General features: G+C 31.2%; 1 protein-coding gene across 1 annotated transcript in view; it reads left to right on the top strand.

Moving 5' to 3' along the window:
- Window positions 1-7,245, top strand: part of LOC121128677 (uncharacterized) — a 226,237-nt gene extending 218,992 nt beyond the window's left edge. The window contains exons 5-7 of the mRNA XM_040724265.2: window positions 4,816-4,927; window positions 5,060-5,262; window positions 6,966-7,245. Of these exons, the coding sequence (XP_040580199.2) occupies window positions 4,816-4,927; window positions 5,060-5,262; window positions 6,966-7,126 (476 nt within the window). The 3' untranslated portion in view covers window positions 7,127-7,245. The remainder of the gene's footprint in view (window positions 1-4,815; window positions 4,928-5,059; window positions 5,263-6,965) is intronic.
- Window positions 7,246-25,172: the final 17,927 nt, after the last annotated feature.

The raw sequence follows: 25,172 nt of genomic DNA, 5'->3' as shown, positions 1-25,172 counted from the left end.
AAATTATTCGGCTTTGTAATTTATATAAGGACTTCGTAGGCACTCTTTTGTAGCTTCTCTTTTAATAGTACCACCAATACCATCTGAAGGTCCCTTGTTGTTACTTTTGGGGGAAAAAAGCAACTCATCAGACAATTGAATGTCCTCTTGAGGAAACGTGAGGTTCAAGAGGGCTCATAGTTTCTATATTGGCCCACACACTCATTGGAAAACAAAAATATTTTTTAATATTAATTATTTTTTCCTTTAAATGGTTTACAAGTCGTTTCTTGTATAAAAGTACGACTACAAGATCGTGATGGTTGTTATCAGATATAATAGTGCAAGAGTGGTATAGTTACCATTTTTTTATAATATTGAACCCAAGGGTGTATTGTTACCTTTGCTTTATTCAAATGAAATGCCTAAGCTGCATCCTGAACAATAAAACTGTAACTTTCTGCAAAGTCATAAATTACTACAACTTCTTCGTTTCGTAATCTCTTCTTTCTTTTTTGTTAATAAATTGCTTTGGGTATTTGCAATAAAGTTGTCTTTGAAAGAAACGCTCAACAAAGTCTTGTACTGGTAGTACTGTAGAACTTAACTCATATCTATCAGTAGATACTCACTATTGAAATAGTACATCGTTAATGTTGTTGTTTTCTAATTTGTCGAGTAATGTATTTTCATGATTATCACTGAGTTTGAAGACATCAAATGTACGAGAGTAGCACGAAAATAATGCAGTTTTGCATACAATAGATGCAATTATATGACGGTGCGTTTAATAAGTTGTTATTTCGACTTATTCTGGATCCTATGATCATAAGTTGTTTTTAGTATCATTTTTATTTTTATTTAATAAAATATCTAAATTTTAAACTATATTATACCTACCTATAATACTAATTTATTTAATTAATCATCAGATACTAATACACTATAAAATCGGCTCTACATACTCTAGTAAATGCTCTTATTGTAAGTGATTCCATTAATATCCCATTCTGAATTTTGGATATGATTGAAAACATATATTGAGATATGTTCTACTAAAATTAAAACGAAATCGATTTTGCCACACTCGACCCCCAAACTTTTATTTTTGACTCAACTAAGATTATAATTAAATATTAGTTATAGTCTGAATTCTTTTGCATCTTTTGACATATTTTTTGTTAAAATAGAGCCCCTATGGAAGGAATTATAGCCTTCTGAACAATACTTGTCCAACACATTAGGCCAAACTTTGAACTATCCTAGAACGGCCCAAGTGATTCACAGAACCCTAATATTTCACACACTGTCTTTTTTTATATAGAAAAGCCAGCTCACCAAAAACCATCAAAATCGGTGATGATCATACTGTAAATTGCAAAAAAGTATGTTTACTTGACGTTAAAATTTGCTGCAATATTTTTTACTTGCTAAATTACTCTTAAGTTGAATAAATGTTACTTTTTAAATACTTTTTCATCACAACTAGCGAGATGTTTCACACAATTCAGTCAAATCATATCGGGTCACTGAATACTCAAATTGTGTCTCATGGTTACATAATGAAAATATCCTAATTCCCTTAATGGAACCTCCTTTTAGATTGAAGGAAGCAGGGGTCGATGTTATCAATAATGTCACCCAGGAGTGAGCATCTTTATAAACTGTTCAGATACCAATTACATTTCCTTATTACGTAAAAATAATTAAATAACAAAATAATTTACTTTTTTTAATTATTTAATTTGACTTAGACAAGAAAATAAATCAATATATCAATTATAATTATAGTTAGTTGTAAATAATTTGAAATAAAAATTCTTTAAAAAGTAATTAGGAGTCAATTTAATACTGGTTGGCTAATATATATAGGCCACATTACGAAATAGTCTTTCATTTTCAATGGCTGAAGGTGAGCATAATAAGTATTTACAAGCAATTTCCTAGCAACTCTTTGTTTTTGTGAAATATTTGTAGGATAACTCAAAATAATCAACTATAAATCGTAAAAATGATTTTTTAAAGACTTTAAAAATAGTCCTACATCTGTTGAAGGTTTTAAATGTCATTTTTGTCTTTCACGATTTACAACAACAATAATAAATATGATTTCAGACGAAAGATATGTCATGACCTGAATTTTGTTATACAGGCCTATGATTGTAGTATTAGTAGGTATATATCTACATAATTTCCTCCTGCAGAAACATTACATGCATTAATTCTGTCCTGTTCAATGCCCTGCTTTCCTTAATAAATATTTGATCATGGATAACACAAAAAATTCTTCATTAATATGAAATTCTCAAGCACATTGAATCAATATTCAATGTCATGCTATGCATTTCAGTAGAAAAAATCCATACAAAAATCCCAACAACCGTATGATTTAGGTTTAAAAAAAGTATAGTTAGTAATAAAATAATGCGCTGGGAATAAATACTTTATTTATCAAGAGGGGAACAAAAAAAGTAATGATTTAGAATTGAAGCTATTTTTTACACTTACTAAATTCTTACTTAAGAAATTACATAATTTAAAGGCAATTTGTGCGGCATAACCCATCAAATGAAGTCATTTTATGAAAATGAAAAGAACCACTTAATATATGTTAAAAGAAAAATTAATTTAATTTCTTTCAAATTTTGATTACGGCTAATTTGTAAAAAATTGGCATTTGGTAAGGAAATAACCCATTTAAAATTTCATTATCCTTCCATAGACAGCACATCTAGTTTAAAGTTTGAAAGGAGACAAAAGTTATTATCTTCGCCAAATTAAGATTAAAATACAGCATTCTTATTTTACATTAATTAACGATGATAAAGATTATTCTAGCCTATAACAAATATTGATATGTTTTTTTTTCTAAAGGTACCCTATGGAGCAAAAAGTGAGTATAATATAAAAAATTAGATCTTTCCTTTCTGAAAATGAAAAAAAAGGATGCCCACTATACGCTGATCATCCAAGTTCCCAAATTATGTTTCTCTTTTTTTCCTCAATAAGGCCATTTTAAAATACTTTTTATGAGTTAAAAAAATGTTCATTAAAACAAGTGAATGCAAAATGACTAAAAAAATTATTTTTAGTATCCCTATTCACTAACTAAACAGTGTTTCCCTATTCTCATAATTTGATCAAGATGTTCGATGTAAAGATGACCTCGTAGGACAACACAATTTTTAAAAGGTAATTTTAATACCATATGACAACTTTACATCAGTACCCGTAATCCGTAACTGTAATCCAAATTCCAAAAAAGTTGAAAATCAAACCGCTTTAATAGACAAGTTTTGGAAGAATCTGAATTATTGAATCGATTCCAATACTGAAAAAAAAAACCGTTACTTGCTGATTCCGATGCATCAGGTACACCCTTAATCTTAATATGTGAGGATGCAAAGATAAAATAATCTGCAAATCCTCTGTCTTAAAATTAAATACCCATCGTTATTTTTCACTCTTCTATATATACATTTTTGGATTAATCGATTTTTGAGCTCCAATTATTTTTTTATTATTAACAATGGAGGCTGTTACTCACGTAAAGCAGAATTATATCTCTTAAAAATAACAAAAAATGAAAGGATAATGTTGATAGAACAATGATGGAACAAGTTGAGATAGCTTAGAGGCAAATTAAGACTGTAGCAGCAATTATTTATTGATAACAATGTATAATATATGTCCTGCCGATATGTATAAAAGAATGAAAATAAACGTTGTCACCCTAACAATATTGAGGAATATTTTGGAGGAGAGCAGCTAAATACTTAAAAAGTCCACTCCGTATATAGCAAAGACATATTTGCTGGAATTACTAGGATGCCTATCCTCAATTCTACTCCGAGTCCAACAAGGGCTTACACTTATAATTATTACTAAAAAATCATTAGTGGTACTCTTCACCATTTTTTTATATTCTTATATGTTCTCTCCTCTAGAAAATAAGAAAGACTGTCCAAATAAACAACCTTCTTCATTATAAAATTCTATAAAATATGTCCTATTTTATATAAAAAATAAAAGAAAACAAAATGAACGTGGTAACCCTGACAATTGAAAGAATGGTAGGTGAGGAGATTAGCTTAGCTATCATGGCGTTTTATTAGATCCACTGCAAGTAACTTGAGAGGAAGGAAATGTGCACAAAATTATCTACAGATATAGTGAGAACATATAGGCTGGAATTACTACAAATATGATCCTTAATTTTACTCCGAGAGCAATAAAGACTTGCCCTTATAACTTTCGAGCAAACCCTCATTGTTACTCGTCATCTTTCATGAGCACACGCACTAGTGATAACTATATACTTAAATGTTCTGTTTTCAAGAAATAAAATGAGTTGAGGGATTGTGGGATTTAAAACATTTAACTCCACATATTTGAAACTCCGAAAGGTTATCAAGAAATTATTTTGATTTTTGTATAAATTAAAGGCCTCTGTATCGAAGTCATGTCCTTTCATACTCTGTCATAGATTATTATATTGATAAAATTACCCATTCAAATGATGTATCTTTAATAATTAACTATTGGCAACAAAGAAGAGTATAGATACTTGATGTGTGTGTTTTTTTTTTCTTGTTTTTTTCTTTCTTCACAAGTGTTTCGTTTCACTTTTGACAGTCATGTTTTGGAGTGAGTAAATATTGTCAGAAAAGAAACAAAAAACACAAAATCATTTATTTATCAAAAAAAAAAGTTATTTTTATAGTTCTTCGTTCAATCATGTCATTATTTACATAATGTCTACATGATTACAATATATGTCTTCGTTTATATTTATATATACGTAGAAATAAAAAAAAACACTATTTACTTTAATAGAAACATCCGCTGAAATCCCTGGACCTAAACGTATTCTTGTCAAAGAAGGTTCAACAGTCAAGTTAACTTGTAAAGTATATCTTGGAGAAAAGGGGCCGGACCTCAATTACAGGTAAGATAAATTGAAGCATTTTTATCTAGTCACAAGCAAATGATTGTGCCCATATATAATATTGCCCATTATTGATATATTGAATAAAAGTACGTGGATATAAATCAATATTTTATTCATTGATTTGTTTAGAAAAAATGCAGTGGTACATTGGTTTCAAGGACAAAGACTTTTAGATCCTCTTTTGGAATCTCGTCTAATAATGCGTACGGAAATTGGAGTGGCACTTCAAGGATGGTTGGAGATAAAGAATGTATCTTTACTTGATACAGGAAACTATTCATGTGTTCCATCATACGCTATTCCTGATTGGACGCAAATTCATATTATGCATGGTTTGTTATACTATTGGCTAATTTTGTTTATTAATCACCGAAATTTTCAGACATAACCAATATTTTTTTTTCTGCTCTCTTACTCACATTTAAAATATATAAATTAGACACAAAACTGTTTATTTCATAAAGTTTTATGTCAATTTAGATCTGGCCTAGAACCTTCCAAGCACAAAAGGACTAAATCGACAAAAAACTACAACTTAAGTACATTGATGTTGAAGTTTAACCCTCTTAAAAAAAGTACTGCATAAAAGGAAAAGACCAATAAGGAATAATTTATTCATTTTTGCAGACATCAGAAAGTGTTCTAGTTAAAAGTAAAATGGAGTATATCCCACGTATAAGAAGTTATGTCCGTCCAATTTACTAATTTTTTTAGCTTATATGTTGTTCCATAATACATAGAAGATCCTGCAAAAGTTTTAAGGCTAAAATAATTGAATTAAACAATAATGTATTATTTTTTCATCTAGGACTTCCACAATTGGCAATAAAGAAAGTCATTTAATTATGGCAGAAAATTGTTTTAAAAATTATATCCTTCGGTATATATTCAATTTTACTCAAATGGCAACTGCCTCCCTTAAACAATTAAACAAGTTTTCACTTTTTATACACACCCTTGCCTTACAGCTCAAAATGACTTTCTATCAAATATTTACTTGAAAAAACGTATTTATTTTTAGCTCAAGACAAATAATGTTTCATAAGATGAATTAACATAATAATAAATAATTTTTAATTTAAATATTTATTAATTCTATATAACCAATCACTAAAAAAACAAAATATAATTCTAAATCCTATTAAAATATTTGTTATATTTCATTAATTTATAAATAAACAGTGTAAAACAAAAAAATTAAAATATAAAGAGCCTAAACATGTTGGGCAAAAATACTAATCCTAGTTTTGACTTTACAAATGTATTTTTACCGTAGAACTTTTTTAAAGTCTTTATTTTATAAATTTTTATTACTTTTTGCAATGTTTTGAGCATAAGAAACAATTCCTGAGATAAAAAAGTTATATTCTTGTAAAATGTTAAAAATTAACACAATATTGGAATGCCTACAAAATACTAATGATATCAAAAATAAGTTTAAAATGCATTTATTACTAATGAAGAAGGCTACCAAGAATTTCATTTAATAAAACACATGTTTTATTATTATTCTAGTAATAAATAATTTACTTACAATTTCTTCGACATAATCATATGAAGGTTGAAATGAAAAAATCGTGAAATAGATAAACTCCGGTATTTTCGATGCTAAAATATTTATCCCTAAATGCGTAATAACCTGATAATTCTTGCAGGTCATCCTTTTTTTTTTTTGATATTTTCTTTATAATTGAGACTATTTCCTGAGGTGTTGCTTATGGCAACGTTATGAGAGAAAGGGTTAAAGTTGAAAATGAATCATTGTGAACCTTCAGGAAAAAAAGGGTTAATTTACTTTTGAAATAGTCTGATGTATATGTAATTTGTATCAAAGACAAGATAATTTAATAAAACTGTGACTTATAAATAGAGAAATTAAAGTATCTTGTATATTTTTCACAGAAAATAGTTCCTACCGCTGAAATCCAAGCTTATTTGATAGTCAAAAAATACGGTGATTCTAATTGTTTTAAGCAATATAATGAAAAATTAAAATTTGTAAGAATCGTATATAATAACTTTTTATTTATTTCAGACGAAAAATCTGCTGTTTTACACGAGGAAATGTCAGAAGTCAAAGTGGATACGAGTTCTCAAATTGCATTGTCGTTATCCAATTCCCATTCGCTACAATATTTTTCTTATTTAGGAACTCATATACTTTTATTAAAATATATTATTCATGTTTTCTGTTAAAATTTTATTAATATTTTTAAACGGATTTTCATGTGAGGCTTATTAATTGATTTTTAAATCCATCTGTTTATATAATTAAATATATATATATATATTCATATATCTAAGTATTATTCTAAAATATATCTTCAAAAATAAATAAATGGTTCATATTCTTTATTTATCGTATAATTTCAACATTAAAAGAGGATATTTACAATATAGAGTAAAATACTGCATTTTTTAAATTTTGCAAATCCATCAAATTGACGAAAAAATATAAGAACAAAAGAGTGTATGAGATTTAATATGCTTCAACAGTAAATAGGTTTGAAATAATTTATGGGTTATTTTTTTGTTGCAGATAGTTGAATTAATTTATTCGAGTATTCTTAAAAGTTATATTTATACAAAGTGCATAAAAGTGTAATTAATTAGTATAAAAATAAACTTAATTACAGATATAGCCAGAAAATGTGTTATTCAAAGAAAAAATCGTTTTAAAGAGAAGGTATTGAAAAACATATCAAATTTTTTATTCTTTATTTTTGCAAAAAAAAAAATCAATAAAATAAAATGTCGTTTGGGGCAAATCCAAATAGTAACTTAGTTATCATATTTTACCTATTGAAGATAATTTAGCTAATTAATATTTTAATTAGTTTTTAAGTATATTAAGTCTTAGACGTGTATCAAGAGGAAACGATCTAACAAGAAACGTGACTAGCTTTTTAAAATATGTAAACATGGATGCATCCTATTTTCATTTCAGCTGTTTTCATTAATTTTCTTGAGTTGACTCCTGTTTAGTTTAAAACAACTGAATATCTGGTACAAATTTTGATTTAATTATTGAAGATTGTAAATGAATATATTTTTATGGAAACTATAGTTGGTAATTGGTATTGACATAGTCAATAAGTGACGTTTTGTTACTTTTTTCTATCTATTAAAAATGATGAATATTGAAACGTTAAGTAGAAAAGGTATAAGGGTCGTCGAGGAATTAATGGCATCAAACAATACAACTGATCCAGCCATAGCACTACTGAAGTTGAAAATAAACACGAGATATGAAAATAAATTAAGGAATGTAGCAACAAATTATTCTAACCAAATAATGAGGGGGTAAAATTTTGGATGGAAGAGGAAGTGACGCAAATGTTTTGCACCTTTTAAAAAGGACTGGAATTGAGACAGATAAAATGATAAATTTCTGCTATGGAATCTATGACAAGGACCTAACTTCGAGCCAACTGCTCAACAGATATAAAATTGCATTAGGATCATTCTATATTGGAAACCTAGGAGCCCAGGAAGGAAATATGTTTAAGTGTTCTGGATGTGAGGAAACAATAAGCCACTCTCTATCAGAATGTAAACTCATCAAAACACACTTCACTTCACTTAAGAAGAGCGTGGAGGGATTTATTAGGAAATACTATCAGAGTTTCAAATTAAGTATGGGATAATAGTAGATAATGTGAGGTATGTATTAGTTAATAAATGCATAGTTAAACTCCATATGATGGTATTTGCAGCGATGGCGAAGAGAAGGAATATAAACAAAGGATTTGTAACAGCAGCGGTGAAGGAGATCCAAGAGATTGACTCCGATGATTCGATTTCAACTTGATGCAATAGCACAAACCCATAACCTAGTTTTATTGAACAAGAAAAAAGTATTTTAGTTTTTACATAATATTCTAGTTTCTTGAACGATACTCAACCGTATTAAACCTATTAATTAAATGATTGTCACTGATGATGCCCCATCGCTTCCATTGTGGTTTTTTGATTTTTTTACTTATTAATATTGAGAGATATTGTTTGTTTCCCTTTTTTTTACATACTACGAAAATATGTTGATTTCTATTTATTCATAGTATTTACTTGTGAAAAGAAAAAGGATATTGTAATCGTATTGTTCTTTTTTGTTACCTTGTAATAGTTAATATTTATTTGATGGGATAATTATAACTATATCCTTGTAGATACGATTTAATATTCGAAATAAAGATATGACAATAAAAAAAATGATGATGTTTAATTCATAAATGGAATTTGTATAAAAACAAATATCAATTAACTTGCAAATGTAAATGCCGTACAATTTTACCAGTTGATTAAATTTTGTCCGATATTTTTCTAAACAGACGCCCTTCAAAAATGAAGATATTGACTGTGATTTTGATACCTCTTACCTGCTTAGTAGATTTGTTGAAGGTAAATGAAATTATGGTTAGCTATTACGACAAGCACAATGACTAACAATGGGTATAGATGAGCTCCTTAATTTATGTTGAAGTTGCAAAAGTAGATTGTACAATTGTAAGAGTAGAATCTTAGTGTAATTCTTGTAGAGTGTGTTCCAACGAACCGTGAACGAATTTTCACAAGCTTAACTTTATCGAGATTCTCAAAAGTACATAAACTTTTTATATTTATTTTATTTGGTATAAGCATTAAATCCAAGGTTGTTCCCAGTTCAGGTTCAGTGGTTCTATCGATCCCGGTATGGGTTCTTTCATTTCAAAAGGTTTTGGTATCAGTATAGCTTTATCGGTCTCGATTCTAGTTCTTCAGTCTCGGTTCTTTTTTATACAGGCTAAGTTTTGTAACAGGCACTTAAAACAAGGGGTGTCGCTAGAAAATTTGGTACAAGAAAATGATATTAGATACAAACAGGCCTGCAGCTACCTTATACGCAGGGTGTGTAGTGCCCCAAGTTCAAGCAAAGCCCTGAAAACTAAGGTTTACAATGGGGCCGTGATGGGAGACTGAGGGATGGGGCAAGAAGATGGAAAATTGAGGATTACTTTCAGTCTACATATACAAAGTACAAATGTTTCGTATAAAGGAGGCCTCAGTTAAAAATATATTTGTGTTGTGGGGCCTTGGTATGGTAAAGTTTGGGAAACCCTGGCTTAAAAAAATATTATAGTTATCCTATTATAGGCTTAATAGCAGATCTGAATCCATAATCTACGCCACCCCTTCCATCATTATTTACAGCGTCTGGTGCCTAAAACCTCTTTTACATATCCATAAGAAGCCCTTAGCTATATAGAATTCAGATACAACTGTATTACCCAGACGACATAAAAAAATCATTGGAAAAGCCTGCAATTGAACCAAAAAAAAACTCCGAAAATTGACTTATTGATTTAAGCTTATTTATTTTTTATAATATATGTATATTGTACTTTCTTTATATATTCTATATAGGAACAAAAGCTTAAGAACCTAGACCTATAACCAATATATTGTAGTCTCCGTTCCTTTTCTAGCGTCGCTTGAACCGGAACCAATTAAACCGCTAGAACTGCAACACTGCTAAGGGCATAATCTTGATTAAATCTCAAAGGGGTCACCCTTTGTCCTCACCATGGCCTCCATCCTAGAACTGAAGTCCTTGCAGCCCTTGCTCATGTATTCCTACTACATGGCAGCCCACTCCTTCCCAACAGCAGCCTTTAGTTGATTCACATGGAAGCTGGAACAGGACTTTTTATCAAAGGAGCCCCAGGTCCAATAGACTAGAATGTTGCCGTCTGGTGAGGACGGAGATCACATTGACCAGGGCAGAAATTCGCAAAGTTGTATTCATACCAATTTTGAGTTTATTTTGACCTTGTGGCTGGGAACTTACTCTCAATGAACTTCTTGTGGTACTTCATCTTTTTTTATCCTGGTAATGAGACTTTCGAAGCAAGGAATCATGGATTAGATCTCTTCATAACTCATTCATACGATTTAGTTTCGGCTTCATCTCAATTGTCCTGGGTTTGATGAATCAATTTATTTCAAAAGAATTGTTTCTTTTTATTGGTTTACTAGTTGATATTACGGAAAATTATTTAGTAAGTGAATGAAACATTTTCAGATTTTCATTAACGATTCGCTGTGATCCGTTGCACAATACTATGTCTAAAAATATGTCTATATTAGTCAAATGTGTGAGGTTCATTTACATACTGAATTTATGGAAAAATATGTTAAATAACAATTGATTTTACTATTTTAATACAAATTGGAAACTAAAATGGCTAGGCTAAATTTTAATTAGTGAAATCATTATGACGTATATAAAAATATGCCGAGTGTTTTCCAATTACAATTCATAGGTGGGCGTTAAAAAACGAAACCCATGAAAAAAAGTCAAGCATGAATAGTGCTATTCTTCTTAACATCTTCTTTATTGTAAAGAACATTTCATCCTTTATTATTTCAACATTAAGTTTTGTGCATTAGTGAACGACGTCAAGCATTATCGAAAGTCTATCGTTTTATTTTGATTTAAATGCTTTAAATATTGATAAATTGAAAAAAAGATATTATTTGAATAAATATTTAAGTAACATAGGCAAGGTTTTAACAACTTTTATTTTTTTTTAAATTATATATTAATTAGTGTGACAAAATTTTCACCTTAAACCTAAATATATATAAACTTTGTATATATTTAATGAGCTGGTATATTTAAAAAAAGAAGAATCAAAACTGGTCCAACGATATTGAAAGCAAAAATAATTAATTATCTTTAAAATCAGTCTAATTTACCTTGACTTAGTTTATGAATAAATCCAATATTTGTAATGGAAAAAGAAAGATTTGACAAACAAATTATATTGATATTTTTAGAAGATTAAGATTGGCACAACTCTCGACCATCTTGCGGCAAAATAATGAAGTTCCTCCGAATTAATAATATTATTTGTTATTTGTAAATTCAACGCGGTGTTACCTCGCTAAAACAAAAATGGCTTATGTATTTTGTTGTCAGCAACCTATTCCCTCGTTTCACTTGATATGTTTAGACTGTTTCATAATACATTATTTTGATAAATAAATGAAGTAACAAGGTGTTATTGTTTTTTCGGTCTTTACAAAAAAAGAAATTTCATTGAAATATCATGTATACATATTTTTGGGTAAAAAGATTATAGGTTATAATATTTTCATGAACAAAATATTTCATAATACTTATACATAATACATAATAAGTTTAGAACTCAATATATTGGACAACCCTGTGATATATGTTTATAAAAGTGTACTCATCAGATACAACTGACAAAACTGCGTAATTAAAAATACAAAATCATTCAGATATCCTGCGAATACGAACGCTATGTGACCATTAACGTGTTCCTCCGTGCCGAGGACACGCCCAAGGACTCCATAGATAATAGTGCTCTAGAGCTCAAATTGATGATAATAGATCTGGTATCATGCTAGAATATTAAATTTGTATAGTTTGTCTTAACTGGGTAATTGGAACTGGATTCATTCCAGGAAACCCAACATTTTTAAGACCTTTAGATCTAAGAAAAAGGAATTGTGGTTTCCTAGCTCACCAGATCTTAACCCCTGGGACTAGAATGTGGGGTGTGTCTGGGAGAGGGAGAGAGTGCAATGAACGTGTACATAACACTGTTGACTCCTTGTGGACTCTCGAGGCAGTGACCAATATGGACAAGGGATTCCTCATCAAGGCATGTGCCAAGACTTAAAACTGTAAGGGTATCCTCGACCTCGTTAGTTACATGTATTGGGCTTCAAAAAAACTTTTAAATGCTCTCCAAATATATACGAGGGTGGTCTGAAAAGTTTCAATCTAACAAAGATGCAAGGCATTTTTTCTAATTTTTTTTTCTTTTTTTTTCAACATAGTCTCCTTCTACCTCCACAAACTTCTCCCAGAGATGTTCCCATCTCTGTAACCCGTCAATATAGTACTCGGCGTTTTTCTCTCAAAATAATTGTTCACTTGACACTTTTTGTTTTTGGCTCAATTATTCCGAGTTGGATTGAGTTAGACCCGTCTTTTTTTTAACATAACAAGCCTTTATATGCCTGTAGTTGTTTAAATCTATTTAAACCTAGTTAAACCTTCAAAAATAGAACTTTAATGACTGCTCCCTACTCTATTTTGTCCATTTTCACAAATGCACTCACATGAAACGACTATTACATAACAACTGCGGTTCAAGATGGTTGAAACTTTGATGAGTAACTGTCAATAGATGCTAGATAGATGTGACTAGCTTTTATTTACGAATGTTACCATATAAATGTTGAGGTCGGAAACCAACCTCGTACAATCAGTTTTTGTTATATGTGCCGTTATAGGACAAACATGTATACCTCTTCTTTTTGTATTACTTCAATCTTGCAGGAGATTCCATGTTCAGCCCCCTACCCCCCCCCCACCCCATTACAAATAATTAGGAGCAGCCCTTATTTTCAATAATTCCTTAAGTGTATCTCGATAGTTATGAGCTCTTAGCTCTTAAAGTTGAAGCTTATTAAAGACATATTTTTGCCAAAATATACATATGAGGGCGAAACTACCTAGGGTGAAACATTCTAAGAACGAGGTTACAAGGGAATAAAAAGATTACTCAAAGTGGTTATCATATCCATTTTTACTTCTTTTCTTCTTTTTTTTTTACATACCGAAATTGCTTAGAATTTACAACTCTAATCATTAGTATAGTACAGTATTCACTTATAAGAAATTAAAAGGATTAAAGCGAGGAGGGGATGAAAGATCGAAAAAACAAGAAGACTATGAATAAATTTAAAATATAAATTACTTGTTCAAATCATGATAGGAATTTGTAATGTTGTTCTAAAATTGTTTGATCATTTTTCATTGCATTGCATAACATTTCACAAAATAAATTGTGGATTTACAAAGTCGTGACTTATTCTACCACTTTTTTATTATTAAAAAATGCTGGTGAAGAGTGCAAAAATGATTATTAATGCACAATATATAACATACACAAAAGACATTAAACTTTTTCATAAAAATCATTTCACATTCATCTATTTGATCAAAGTAAATGTATTTTAAATTAATACAAATAAATATTCTCATCTCTAACGTTACTTCCCTGAGTTTTTTATCCGTATACTTAAGGATACAACAGCGCAATATGATATTACATTATTATGAGAGACGAGGCTTTATAGATATCGCATAGTAAATTTTTAAAATTATCTGGGAGAAATAGTTTTAAGGATACTTATTACAATTTGTTTTAATTCGACAATTTTGAATATGTTTTAAAAAAAGAAACTGAATATTAAGATGGTAACCCTGAAAATTTGAAAAATGTTTAGAAGGATAGCAGTGTAGCTGTTATAAAATGTCATTAGATCAGCAACAAGCAGCTTTAAGGAAGGAAAGAATAAAATAAACAAAGACATAGGCAATAATAACTCGGATATTAATCCTCAATTCTACTCTCTCGGTCCAATAAGGACTTACAATTTTAACTCTGCAACAAATCCTGGGGGTTATTCTTCATCTTTTATAAGTACGCCAATTGTTTAATCAGGGTTTGCTAAAAGAAAATGCAACCGATTGTAGAAAATAACACTATGCAACAAAATGAAGGTCTTTGACTGCCTACAGGCTGAACCCCATATTTATTATTGTTATTTAAGCCGTACAACACAAATATAAACATTTAAACTTTCAATTTATATCCCTTTGGTCTTTAAAGACTTTTTTTTAAATCAAGTTTTTAGTGTATAACTACGGTTTGTAATAAATACATATTTGAGAACCACCGTTATATTAAAAAAAGTAATTGTTGATAAAAGGTTTTGAATTTCTATTTTAAAACAAGCTCATAATGATATTTGTGTATTTCTTAAAACAAAGTCCAAATATCTTATTTCATGTAAAAAGTATATTAAATTACGGCAATAATGGATTCAAGACGGCGGCGAAAGACTTGGCACCCACTGCGGATGTAGTCCTCTGTCATGGAAAACAGTGCAAGCTGGCAGTGGCTATGCCAGCTTCGGTGTTTGAATGAAAGACACTACAAAAATTAGGAAAAAATTGTTGTCCATATTAAATAAAATTTAATAATAACTCTTTCTATTTAAATGAAATTTTTGAAATAAAAAATTGATCTATAAGTATAAAATTTTATACACTCTAACAAAAAATTGAATATCATGAAAAAAGTATGTTTAAAAAATTACTGAAGAAATATAAAGTATCCTTACACGTTGAGGTGCACCATATTTCTAATGAAATCCTACGAATAAACCTACAAATATCAATTTTCAAAATACTTTATATCTACAGAAAAAAAAGGATACTATAAAAATCATCATAAGCGTTGTTAGCAAAAAAAATAATAAATATATACATATATTCATAAATAAATGTAATATTTAAAATAGTTTGAATACTAGGATGTTTAAACACACCATCGTCACTAATTGATTAATTGATAATCAATAAAATACCAGATTCTCAATTAACTACATATTTGTCTATAGAAACAAATTCCAGTGAAGCTTTTGAAGAAGGATTTTTCACAATTAGAATTTTCTTACTGTAGAAATAAAATAATTTAATCCGCTCTTGTATTTTTTAACTATTATACTACTATAAAGAATCGGAATCACTATCAAAAAAAAATTCTTATCGTCCCATCAGTAGTTTATAATTTTTGTTTTTTTGGGTTAATTACTATTATTATTAACTTTGAAATTTTATCTTTGCACATGTGTAAATTTTGAGCCATATTTAAGAACCACTGCTATGTCATTCCAGCTAAAAGGTATCGAATTTCTATTATAATACATACAAATAATGATATTTGTGTATCTCTTTAAACAAAGTCAATAAATTTTATTTCATACAAACAGTATATTTAGTTGCGAATAGGAAGTATAATTTTAAAAAAAATTGTTACATACATATTTACTACTAATATGATTTATAACATTCAGCTATTCTTCATTTATAAAGTCGATTCGTTTTTTCTCAGGATGTACCATACCAAATTTTCAGGCAATTCCACTTCCAATTCCATCTTTTTGACCAATTCTAATTCCTTAGTATGTATAAAGGAATTTCAAAAAAAATAATAACAAATTTTCTTTTGTTAATGTTTAACTTATTATTATGTATGGATATGAATAAAAACATACATAAATTTATAAATCATAATTAGTTGTTCATAAATTTAAATTTAAAAAAGATAATTACTCTTTGTGCTAAGGGGTCCATTAATTTTTGGTTGTCCCATATTAGGGAATTTGACGTACTACTTTGTTAGATATTTAAAGTCAACCTCCTCGCCTTTGATCTAATTTCAACTGCCTCACGGTTAAAAAAAACATACATACAACCCATTTTCTATTATTTTACTGGTTCTGCCCAGATGAAATCAAATGGTATTGAACTGTCTCCTGTTCCTAAATGAGTTTTATATGCTTGCCATAGGAATTGAAATATTTATAAACCAGTGCTTGAGTCCGGACTCGTGTCTTTTATAATGGAGCCTGGACTGATACTTATGACTCGAATTTGGCTCAGAAATATGGACTCAACTTCAGTTCTGTTATGAACAATATATTATTCAACAAACATAAACAAAAGAAATATATAGATAAAAAATTACAAAATGGTTTCCGAGTATGACACTAAACCCAACTTTTAAAACGACTCGTAATACAATTCAAATGTATGAGGCACTAAAAATGTGGTTATTTCTAAATTGTTACTTTCACATAAATTTCTTGTATAAAAATGCAAATTTGTATAATCTTTTTATGAACTTCCCCCACTTTTTTTTTATTAATATTTTTACTATTCTAGCTATTTTATAGATTTGTAACCTTGATTTTGTCTCCAAAAATGATTTGAAATAATTCATATTATTCAAATAAATAATTATCCATAGGGGATTGTTATAGTTTCTATAGTTATCCATAATAATTATAATAGGTAATCCATAGATGAAATCGGCAGTATTGATCCGATATCCATACTTCAAAAAAGGTCAATTCTTGGCAATTCCGATACCAATTCTGATGTATGGGTACATCCATACTTTTTTTCACAATAACTTAATGTAATATCTATATAGTATATTACTAATACCTTCTTTTTTTTCTTTTTTTTGACATTTTTCTATTATAAGGTGTCAAAAAGAAATGTGAAAGCCACAACATAAGTTACGTTAACCGTTTTTATTTATGATTAAAGGTACTACGACTATTGTTCAAAATCTATTGATATGAAAAGTTTGTTTTAATAAATAAACTGGGACGGCAAAAAGTTTTGATACTATTTATAATCGTCTTATTGACAAAGTTTAGTAGATTGCATATAAAAAGTATGGGTAAATTAATCTAAGTTTTGTTTCTTAGCTTTAATTCCTTACTGGAGAGGGTTTGTCTGGCATTAGCCGGACATTAAGAATTTTAAATTTAGTTCTGAAGTCTTCTGCTTCATATAAAAGAAAAAATCAATAATTATTCTCTCAGTATATTGTTATTTATCTTTGTACATTATAAGATTTAGATAAGAAAAAATATTCAAGTTGAACTGTCGTTTGCCAACTTTAATACTATTATCAGAATATTTTATTATATTATCCCTTCTTTTTTTGTTTCTTCTCTAAACCTTAATATGTCCCTTAAAAAAGATTCTGCGAAGAAAATGGGCAGGGACGTTTGTAACAGCTTAAAAAAAATTGCTATACTAAAATCTCATCTAGGTGAGGCATAACCTATTTATCAATTATCCTTCCGCGAATATACTGTAAATTTTTTGTACTGGGTATCCACAATAAATTGGAACTATCTTAAAATTCAACCTGTTTGATAAAAATGGAATTTGGAGTGTATTTGTTAATATGAAAAAGCTAGACATGATATTAATCAATAAATTTATTCAACATGTCCACCCTCAGCAGCCGCCATCTTCTCCATCCCCCCCTAAAGGATTTGCATGCCCTGATGACTTCCGCGGAATCGAAAGCATTCCACTCCCCTCGCAATGGAGACCTTCAGGGTCGCGATGTTCTAGTGGCTGACCTTGCACACCTCCCTCTCCAACTTCCCCTAACAGTAGTAATCACACGGATTGAGGTCGGGTGAGTTGGAGGGCTAGGTGTTGCGATGTCGTGGGAGTTGGTGAGGTTAGTGGTCCTCATGCCGATGTGTGCGGGCGCTGAGTCTTGTTGGAATATGAACTCCCTCCCAGCGGCCGTATCCTTCATCCAGGGGATGACGAACTCCTCCATGACTTCGCAGTACCTTATTGCGTTAACCCTTTCCTTGGGATTGAAGAAGAAAGGAGGCATCACATCACCGGTGCTGCAGATGACACCCAGGGTCATCACGGAGACCGGGAACTTTGTGGTGAAGACTGCAGGGACCTCTTCTCTCTCCTTGGCAAGCCACCTGTCATTCTGGACGTGTAGCTTCTGATAGTCCAGTTCTTCTCGTCGGAGAAGAAGATGATTCTTCCTCCATGGCTCTTCAGGTCATTGAGGAGATGCTTACCGTTGGTGAGCCTGGTGACCTTCATGGATGCCGTGAGGATGTGTTGTTTGGCCATTCCGTATGACCAGTACCCGAGGTCCTCATTCACACCCTTGGAGACCAGCTGCTTGCTCACTCCTCGATTCTTGGCCAACCTCAACAAGGAAGTCCCCGACAAAGCCTTGATAGACTTCCGGAGGCCTTCAAGGAAGCGGGGAGTGCGGTTCGGTCACTTCTCATGTTGTGGGTCTTGCAGCAGACCTTCCCCTCAACCCCCCAGTGCATTGAAGACCCGGTAAACCTTGGTCTTGGGGTAGTTAAGAAGCTTGTAGATAGCAGAGGGCTTGTGTCCGGCGCGAGCCAATTGGAGGATGGCGTCTCTCCTTGCTTGTTCCATGATGACTATTGTTTGTTGTCAAAAAGATTGTGGTGGAAGTTATAGTGTATTGTTCACGCAATATTTTATATTAGTATGATTTAACCCCGAATATCCACATTATGGAACTGGATGAAGTTTAAAGTAGTTCCAATTTATCGTGGACACCCTGTAGACATGTCGGGGAACCCCTCTTTGGAATAAAGAAGGACAATTACTAAAACCGGAATATATGAAAGGCTTATAATGGGAACCAATCTTAACAACCACGTAACCACGGCACTGTCTCAAGTATGAGGTGCGACTCAACGAGTTATCTGGACTAATGATCCTGTCTTTCATGACGCCTCAACAGTAGATATTGTTTGGAAATTAAAGGATCAATCTATTTTGGAAGAACATACAATTAGCAACGGCATTTTAGCTAGACACGATATTCACTCCTCAGATCTATTTAATGACGGGAGATTCAATTTTCCTTTTGAAAGGACTTCAGGTCTCTATATTATGGCATGCCCTTGATATTTGAAAATGGCAATGCCTAATTTTGAAGGTGAGACGAATATACTATGTGATCAACACAGAAGACGATTGAGTCTGACTGAAAACTGGAAGAGCATAATCAAGTCATCGTTGAGAGGAATAAATAACAGAGTCTAATTACAGATTTCCGCTAATGGAATTTTTTTATCAATGCCTTGTAAGGGCTGTGGTAAGATATTCAAAGACACAGTCCATGTTTTTGTAGATGGGCCGTCTTTAACTATTCTAAAGAAATTTTTTAAATTAAATGTGAAAGGTTTGATGGGTGGAAATGAAAAGTTTCAGAAAGCGATTGTGCTGTTTGGACTTTCAATAAGGAAAAAAGGAACTTCACACGAAACCAATGCAATTGACTTTGCTCTACTAAACTCAAAAGTTCTTATTGCGAGCAGGCTGATGTCGTATGAACAGATTGTTGTGCAAGAAGTGAGGGATATAATTTTGCCTTCATCTGCAAGATATGTGACCTTATCGCTGAAAATTCCAAACATATGAATGGATACTTGGTTGACAGCATCAGAAGTGATCAAGTTCATTCCATCGATGGGATCCAACAAGTGAAGAGTTTTTAACAGAAAAATCAAGACTTTTAGGAAAAACTTATGATAATATCGTTTTAATTTTATGTATTGCACATAATTTGGATGTTTTAGTACATTTGTTCTGCATGTATATTTATAGTAGATATGGTTCAACTCCGGGGAACTAAATTTAAATTACAATATATTTTTATGTATATGTACGTAACTACCCTGGACTTTATTTTTATTATATTATCTTTTTGTTTATTAAGGAACCAAATAAAAAGTATAAATATATATATATATTATAGATGGTTGATTTGTATTATATCTTCATAGATCAAAGTAATTTACTCCTACAAACTTCTTTGGTGACATGTTCTGGCTAACAAACATGCTTGCTTTAGAGCGAAAATATTTAGAAGAATATATTATAAGAGGATAATTGAAGCAATTGTTACAACTGACCTCTTTTTACTGAGCACTAAAATATCTCAAATTTTTCCTCAATGAGTAACTTTTCAATTTTGATAAAAATTCATCAACTTGTATCAAAAGAATCAATAATGAAAGTTATATAAGTTTTACAAAAAAAAAAAAAAAAAATATTAGCTTAGAAACTTTGTTCCGCCAAAAGATTAATGTATCTTTCAAAATGAGTTTTATAGAATAGCTCTAAAAAAGTGGCAAAAAATTAGTATTATTTTGCACTAAAAAATAAAATGTATTACAATGTTAAAAGTAGATCAAAATTATTTTTTGTAATGAGGAATAATATTGAAAAATACTTGGGCTGGGAACATCCAATGTAAAAATATACATTGGATCATGGGATTGATTTCGCTTCAGACTTAACTATAATTATTCTAGACGTGTTAACCAACACTGCTTTTGAGTTCAATTCATGATAGTTTTTGTGCATCACAGATATTTTCAGTGCAAGTGATTTAACGGCGGTATGTATTAAAGACTCTGGACAGAAGAATTATTAATTTTTTCTACAATAATCTTCATTTTGGTGTACAGTTTGTGTTTTATCTTCGAAATACCCAGTGGTCCATTTTAATCTGAACACTTGGAATTTTAAATTTCAACAAGATATAATATATTAATTAACAATAGAAATTCAACAAAATTATGGTTGTGTGATACAATAAAAGTAACGACATGCACAGTGCAATTTTTTATTTAGATGTATCTCCAAGCACTAATCAAGATAAATACAGATGCTACGTTCAATATATGTAGATAATATTTATTTTTAAGCAGGGTGTTCAACATATTTATGTAAACGCAGATTTTTTTGTAACATAGCTCATTCAAACTTTCATCAGTTGAAAAAAAAAGAGATAAAGTCAATTGAATAATTTGTTGTCCCGAATATTTAGATAAGACACGGAGCCCTCCTTGGAATCTGTACCGAGAGCGACAACATAACAATTTCTCGAACTAGGGATTGAATGAGACGCTCGTTTGCAAAGTTAGGGAGAATTTGAGGCATGGAAAGGATTTAGCTTCCTGCCACAACTCGAAAAAAAATCTCAAATGGTTTCAAAACAATTTTGACAACTTCATCACGCCGAACTTTTGGCCTCCAAACTCACCAGATCTGAACTTGATTGATTTTTTTGTCTAGGGTGCGATCGAACAAGAAACATCCCGATCCCCCAAGTAGATCAAAGACGAACTTATCAGTTGCATCAGGACCTAATTCCAGGATTTGCCAAGGGACTAAGTGACAAAGACCTGCTCGCGCTTTCAGTCTCGCTGGATGTGATTTTAATAAATAAAATAAATCAGAATTCATCAAACTTTTAGATTCTGGTTTATTTTTTTAATTTGATAACTGGTTGGGGAGAAAATTGCGTAAGAGAAAAAAAAATCTAGTTTGAGGCAAAGATAGCTTGCGCACCCTGTATAAGTTTTTTAAGATCCCTCAGATCTATTTAACTCTTTGTTAGTGAGCTTGGATTTTCCTCATCCTAATTTTGATAGAATTGTTATAAATCTGTTTAAAATATGTTTTAATACTGGGAAAAGTATTAATATACTCCTGAAACATCTTTTGAGAAAAAATGCAACAATTTGTTATGGCACAAATGTATTTTTTTCTGAACTATTTGAAACTTTTTTAATTAAGGTTTGGTGAATTTGATTAATGTGTTCACTTTTAAGTAGTTCTTTTTGCCTTGTCTATATCTTTATTTTTTTAATCTAAGGTTATAATTGCTACAAATGTAATATCAGCTGTTAGTCCATAAATCACACTCAATCTCAACAAAATTAATGGGTGCATTTTTAGCACCAAAAGTTCGTTAAAAGTAAGCTATATTTAATATCAGTTTTTATGGATGAAATTATAATATTTCAACTATAATAAATAATCAAAAATAATATATTGTTGATGCCCAGATCTAATATTGTTATTAATAATTAGTGTAATTTTGAATTTATTTCAAATGTGTATCAAGAAATAAAATTCGCTTAATATAATTTGTATTAACGTTTAATAAAGTTCATTAACTTATTCAAAAAAAAAATGTTCATTAACGGAGGGTTAAGATCCGTACAAATCTCGAGTACTCCAAACCACTTTGAGTCTCGGATCTTTTCAGATAATACATTCTGTCAAAAAAGTACCAGGAAGGGTTAATTTAAATTACACGCACTGAAGGAATTTAAAAAATTCTTTCTTTACGACGCCAAGTTTGAGCCCGATCTATAGACAAGTTTGCTTGTAACAGCTAGATAAGTCAGTCTACCTGACTAGTGCCCCACAATTTTTACAGTCAACAAAATTATTGAACAAAGTGTTTTATTTCAATATTGTGTTGCGAACAAAATTCAATGTCCTGATGCGTTGAAAATTTTAGAAAAAGCTTTAGATGAATCAGTTTTTTTCAAAAACCTGTTCATATGAGTGGTACAAATCCTTTAAGAAGAGCCGTGATATCGTCAAAAACATGCCACGTTCTGAACGGCCTTTGTCCTCTACCACTGAACTGAACATCGACGCAGTGAAGCAAACTGTGTTGAAAAATCGTCATACCAGCTTAGGGAGTTATCACATCCCCTTAACATCTCTCACAAGTCAGTTCGAACCATTTTGACTGAAAATTTGAACCACATCGCACAGAGCCATGATTGTGAGCGAATTCTAATTTAAAAACGCAATACGATATACGATCAACCACCATTTTCCTCTGCTTTACCTCCGTGTTGTTGTTTCTTTGTTCAACACTGGAATTGGTCATCCGTGGAACTCGTTTTGAGCCTATTGAATCTATAAAACAAAATTCGTCGAAAGAGCTAAAGGTCATGCCAAAAAGTGTCTATAAAAATGTTTTGAAGACTGGAAAAAACGTTGGCATAAGTGTATTGTATCTAATGGAGATTACTTTGAAGACGACAAGCTAAATTTTAAAGATTAAATGTGAAATTTGTGTTTTATTTAACAATTTCTGGTACTTTTTTGACAGAATTTATTCCAACTACTTTATATTATATTGGTATGGCTTCATTTTATCGTAGTTGAGGAAGTCAATAAATAAACTTTTATTTTTTATAAAAAAAAAGTGGTTGGAGATAACTTTTAACTTTTAAGTATTTGTTATTAGTGGTGGGGGTAGAAAAGTGTTTAATCAAGTATTTTCTTCTCATACATTGGATTATGTATATAAAATGAAAGTAATTTTACAGATTACGAAAAACTCTTGCTTTAATTATAAAGGATTAAATGCAACAAAAATAATATTAATATGGGTTAAAATTTCACTTTTTATACTATTGCAAAAATATATTTAGTTCCACTTTTACTGTTAAAATTCATTTTCATTTTACCTTCATATCAGAAAGGAAAAAATGAAGTGAATGAAGTATTTTTGTCCCATCTAGAAGTTTAATGATATATCGTGATCTATTACAAAAGTATCCTATGTATTTTGTTGTCAGCTTTCGACTCCTTCGTCTCACATGATATGCCATTGCAATTTCATAAATTATTATTTTTGATAAATAAACTGATTAATATTTTTAATCAGTTTATGATCCGTTTCCAAAGGGACAGAAATACAATTGTTTGTTGATCTCTCGTCATATATATCGGGCTAACCATTTATTAACTATTAATTATTTATTGAAAACCAAAGAACATGTTTTGGTTTATGTATCCGCCGTAATTTTATGGTTGAGCTCTATGCGGTGGCAGAAGCTACTGCTGTCCCTCGGGATGTACTCGGCGCTCATAGAAGTCCAAGTCTTTTTGACGGAGGTCTTCAGGGCACGGGTGCCGTTGTGGAGTATCCTACAGGCCTTGGACCTAGATAGACTAGTGTAGGAGGTTGATGTCTGGGCTCTGAGTCGGCTAAAATTTATTTGCCCAGAAGTGCATGTTGACCTGGAGCAACTCTTGGGTTTAGTTCAATGTGTGGGTAGGTGCTCTCTCTTGTTGGAACACCCAGGAATAATTGTTAACGATGGATTTGAACCAAGGAAGAACTTTGGAGTTCAAAATTTTGACGTAACCTTCATCCATCAGCCTGTATACTAAAGGGAACCACACGGGATTCATGGCCTTCCCGTTGGATGCAACCAGGCCTAACATCATCATTAACAGGGTGCTTGGTCGTGGAGACATATCGGTGTTCCTATGTTACATTCCCAAATGTCACCACTCCATCATTTTGCCAGTTGAAGACAGCGGCAATAGTTACGGTCTTCTAATCATAAAAGATCACAGTGCGTCTAAAGATTCCCTAAAGGTGGTTCAAGATCTTTTTTGTACGCTTCACGCCGACTTTTCGCTGCTGTTCTGTCAACAAAGGTTGCGGAATACGCTCAGGTATTTTTTATAGACCTGGATATCGTTGATGGGGACTTGTTTATTTTATTGGTCATGTCAATAATTGAGGAATGTGGTTTTTGCTTCAAGGCCAACTTCAGACGGTTGACAGACACGGAGGGCTTCCTACCTGCTCCTGGAGCGTGGATGAGCTCCTCTTCGATCTTCAACTGCATGGAAACATTGTCAACCTTCTTCATAGAGGCACCAGTCTGCTTCTAAATGGCCTTCTGGGACAATCCCTCGTGAAGGATAATTGTAATCTCAATCCTCTTCTCGTGCTGTGTCCTCAAGGTGGCTACTAGGACAATGTTATTCTTAGCCATTGACAGCTAATTATATGTTCTACAACATTGGTCATCGCAACATTGTAAAAAATGATTCTCAACCTCTATTCGCATAATAGAGATGAGTAAATGATAACAGTTGGCCCAGTATATATACTACCAGGACCCCTCTAGATCCTGGACGTTA

Source organism: Lepeophtheirus salmonis, chromosome 13 (genome assembly GCF_016086655.4).
Source record: "Lepeophtheirus salmonis chromosome 13, UVic_Lsal_1.4, whole genome shotgun sequence".
In the NCBI taxonomy this organism is placed as follows: domain Eukaryota; kingdom Metazoa; phylum Arthropoda; class Copepoda; order Siphonostomatoida; family Caligidae; genus Lepeophtheirus; species Lepeophtheirus salmonis.
Note: the sequence above shows the minus strand (reverse complement) of the source record. Positions and strands in the feature narration are given on the sequence as shown.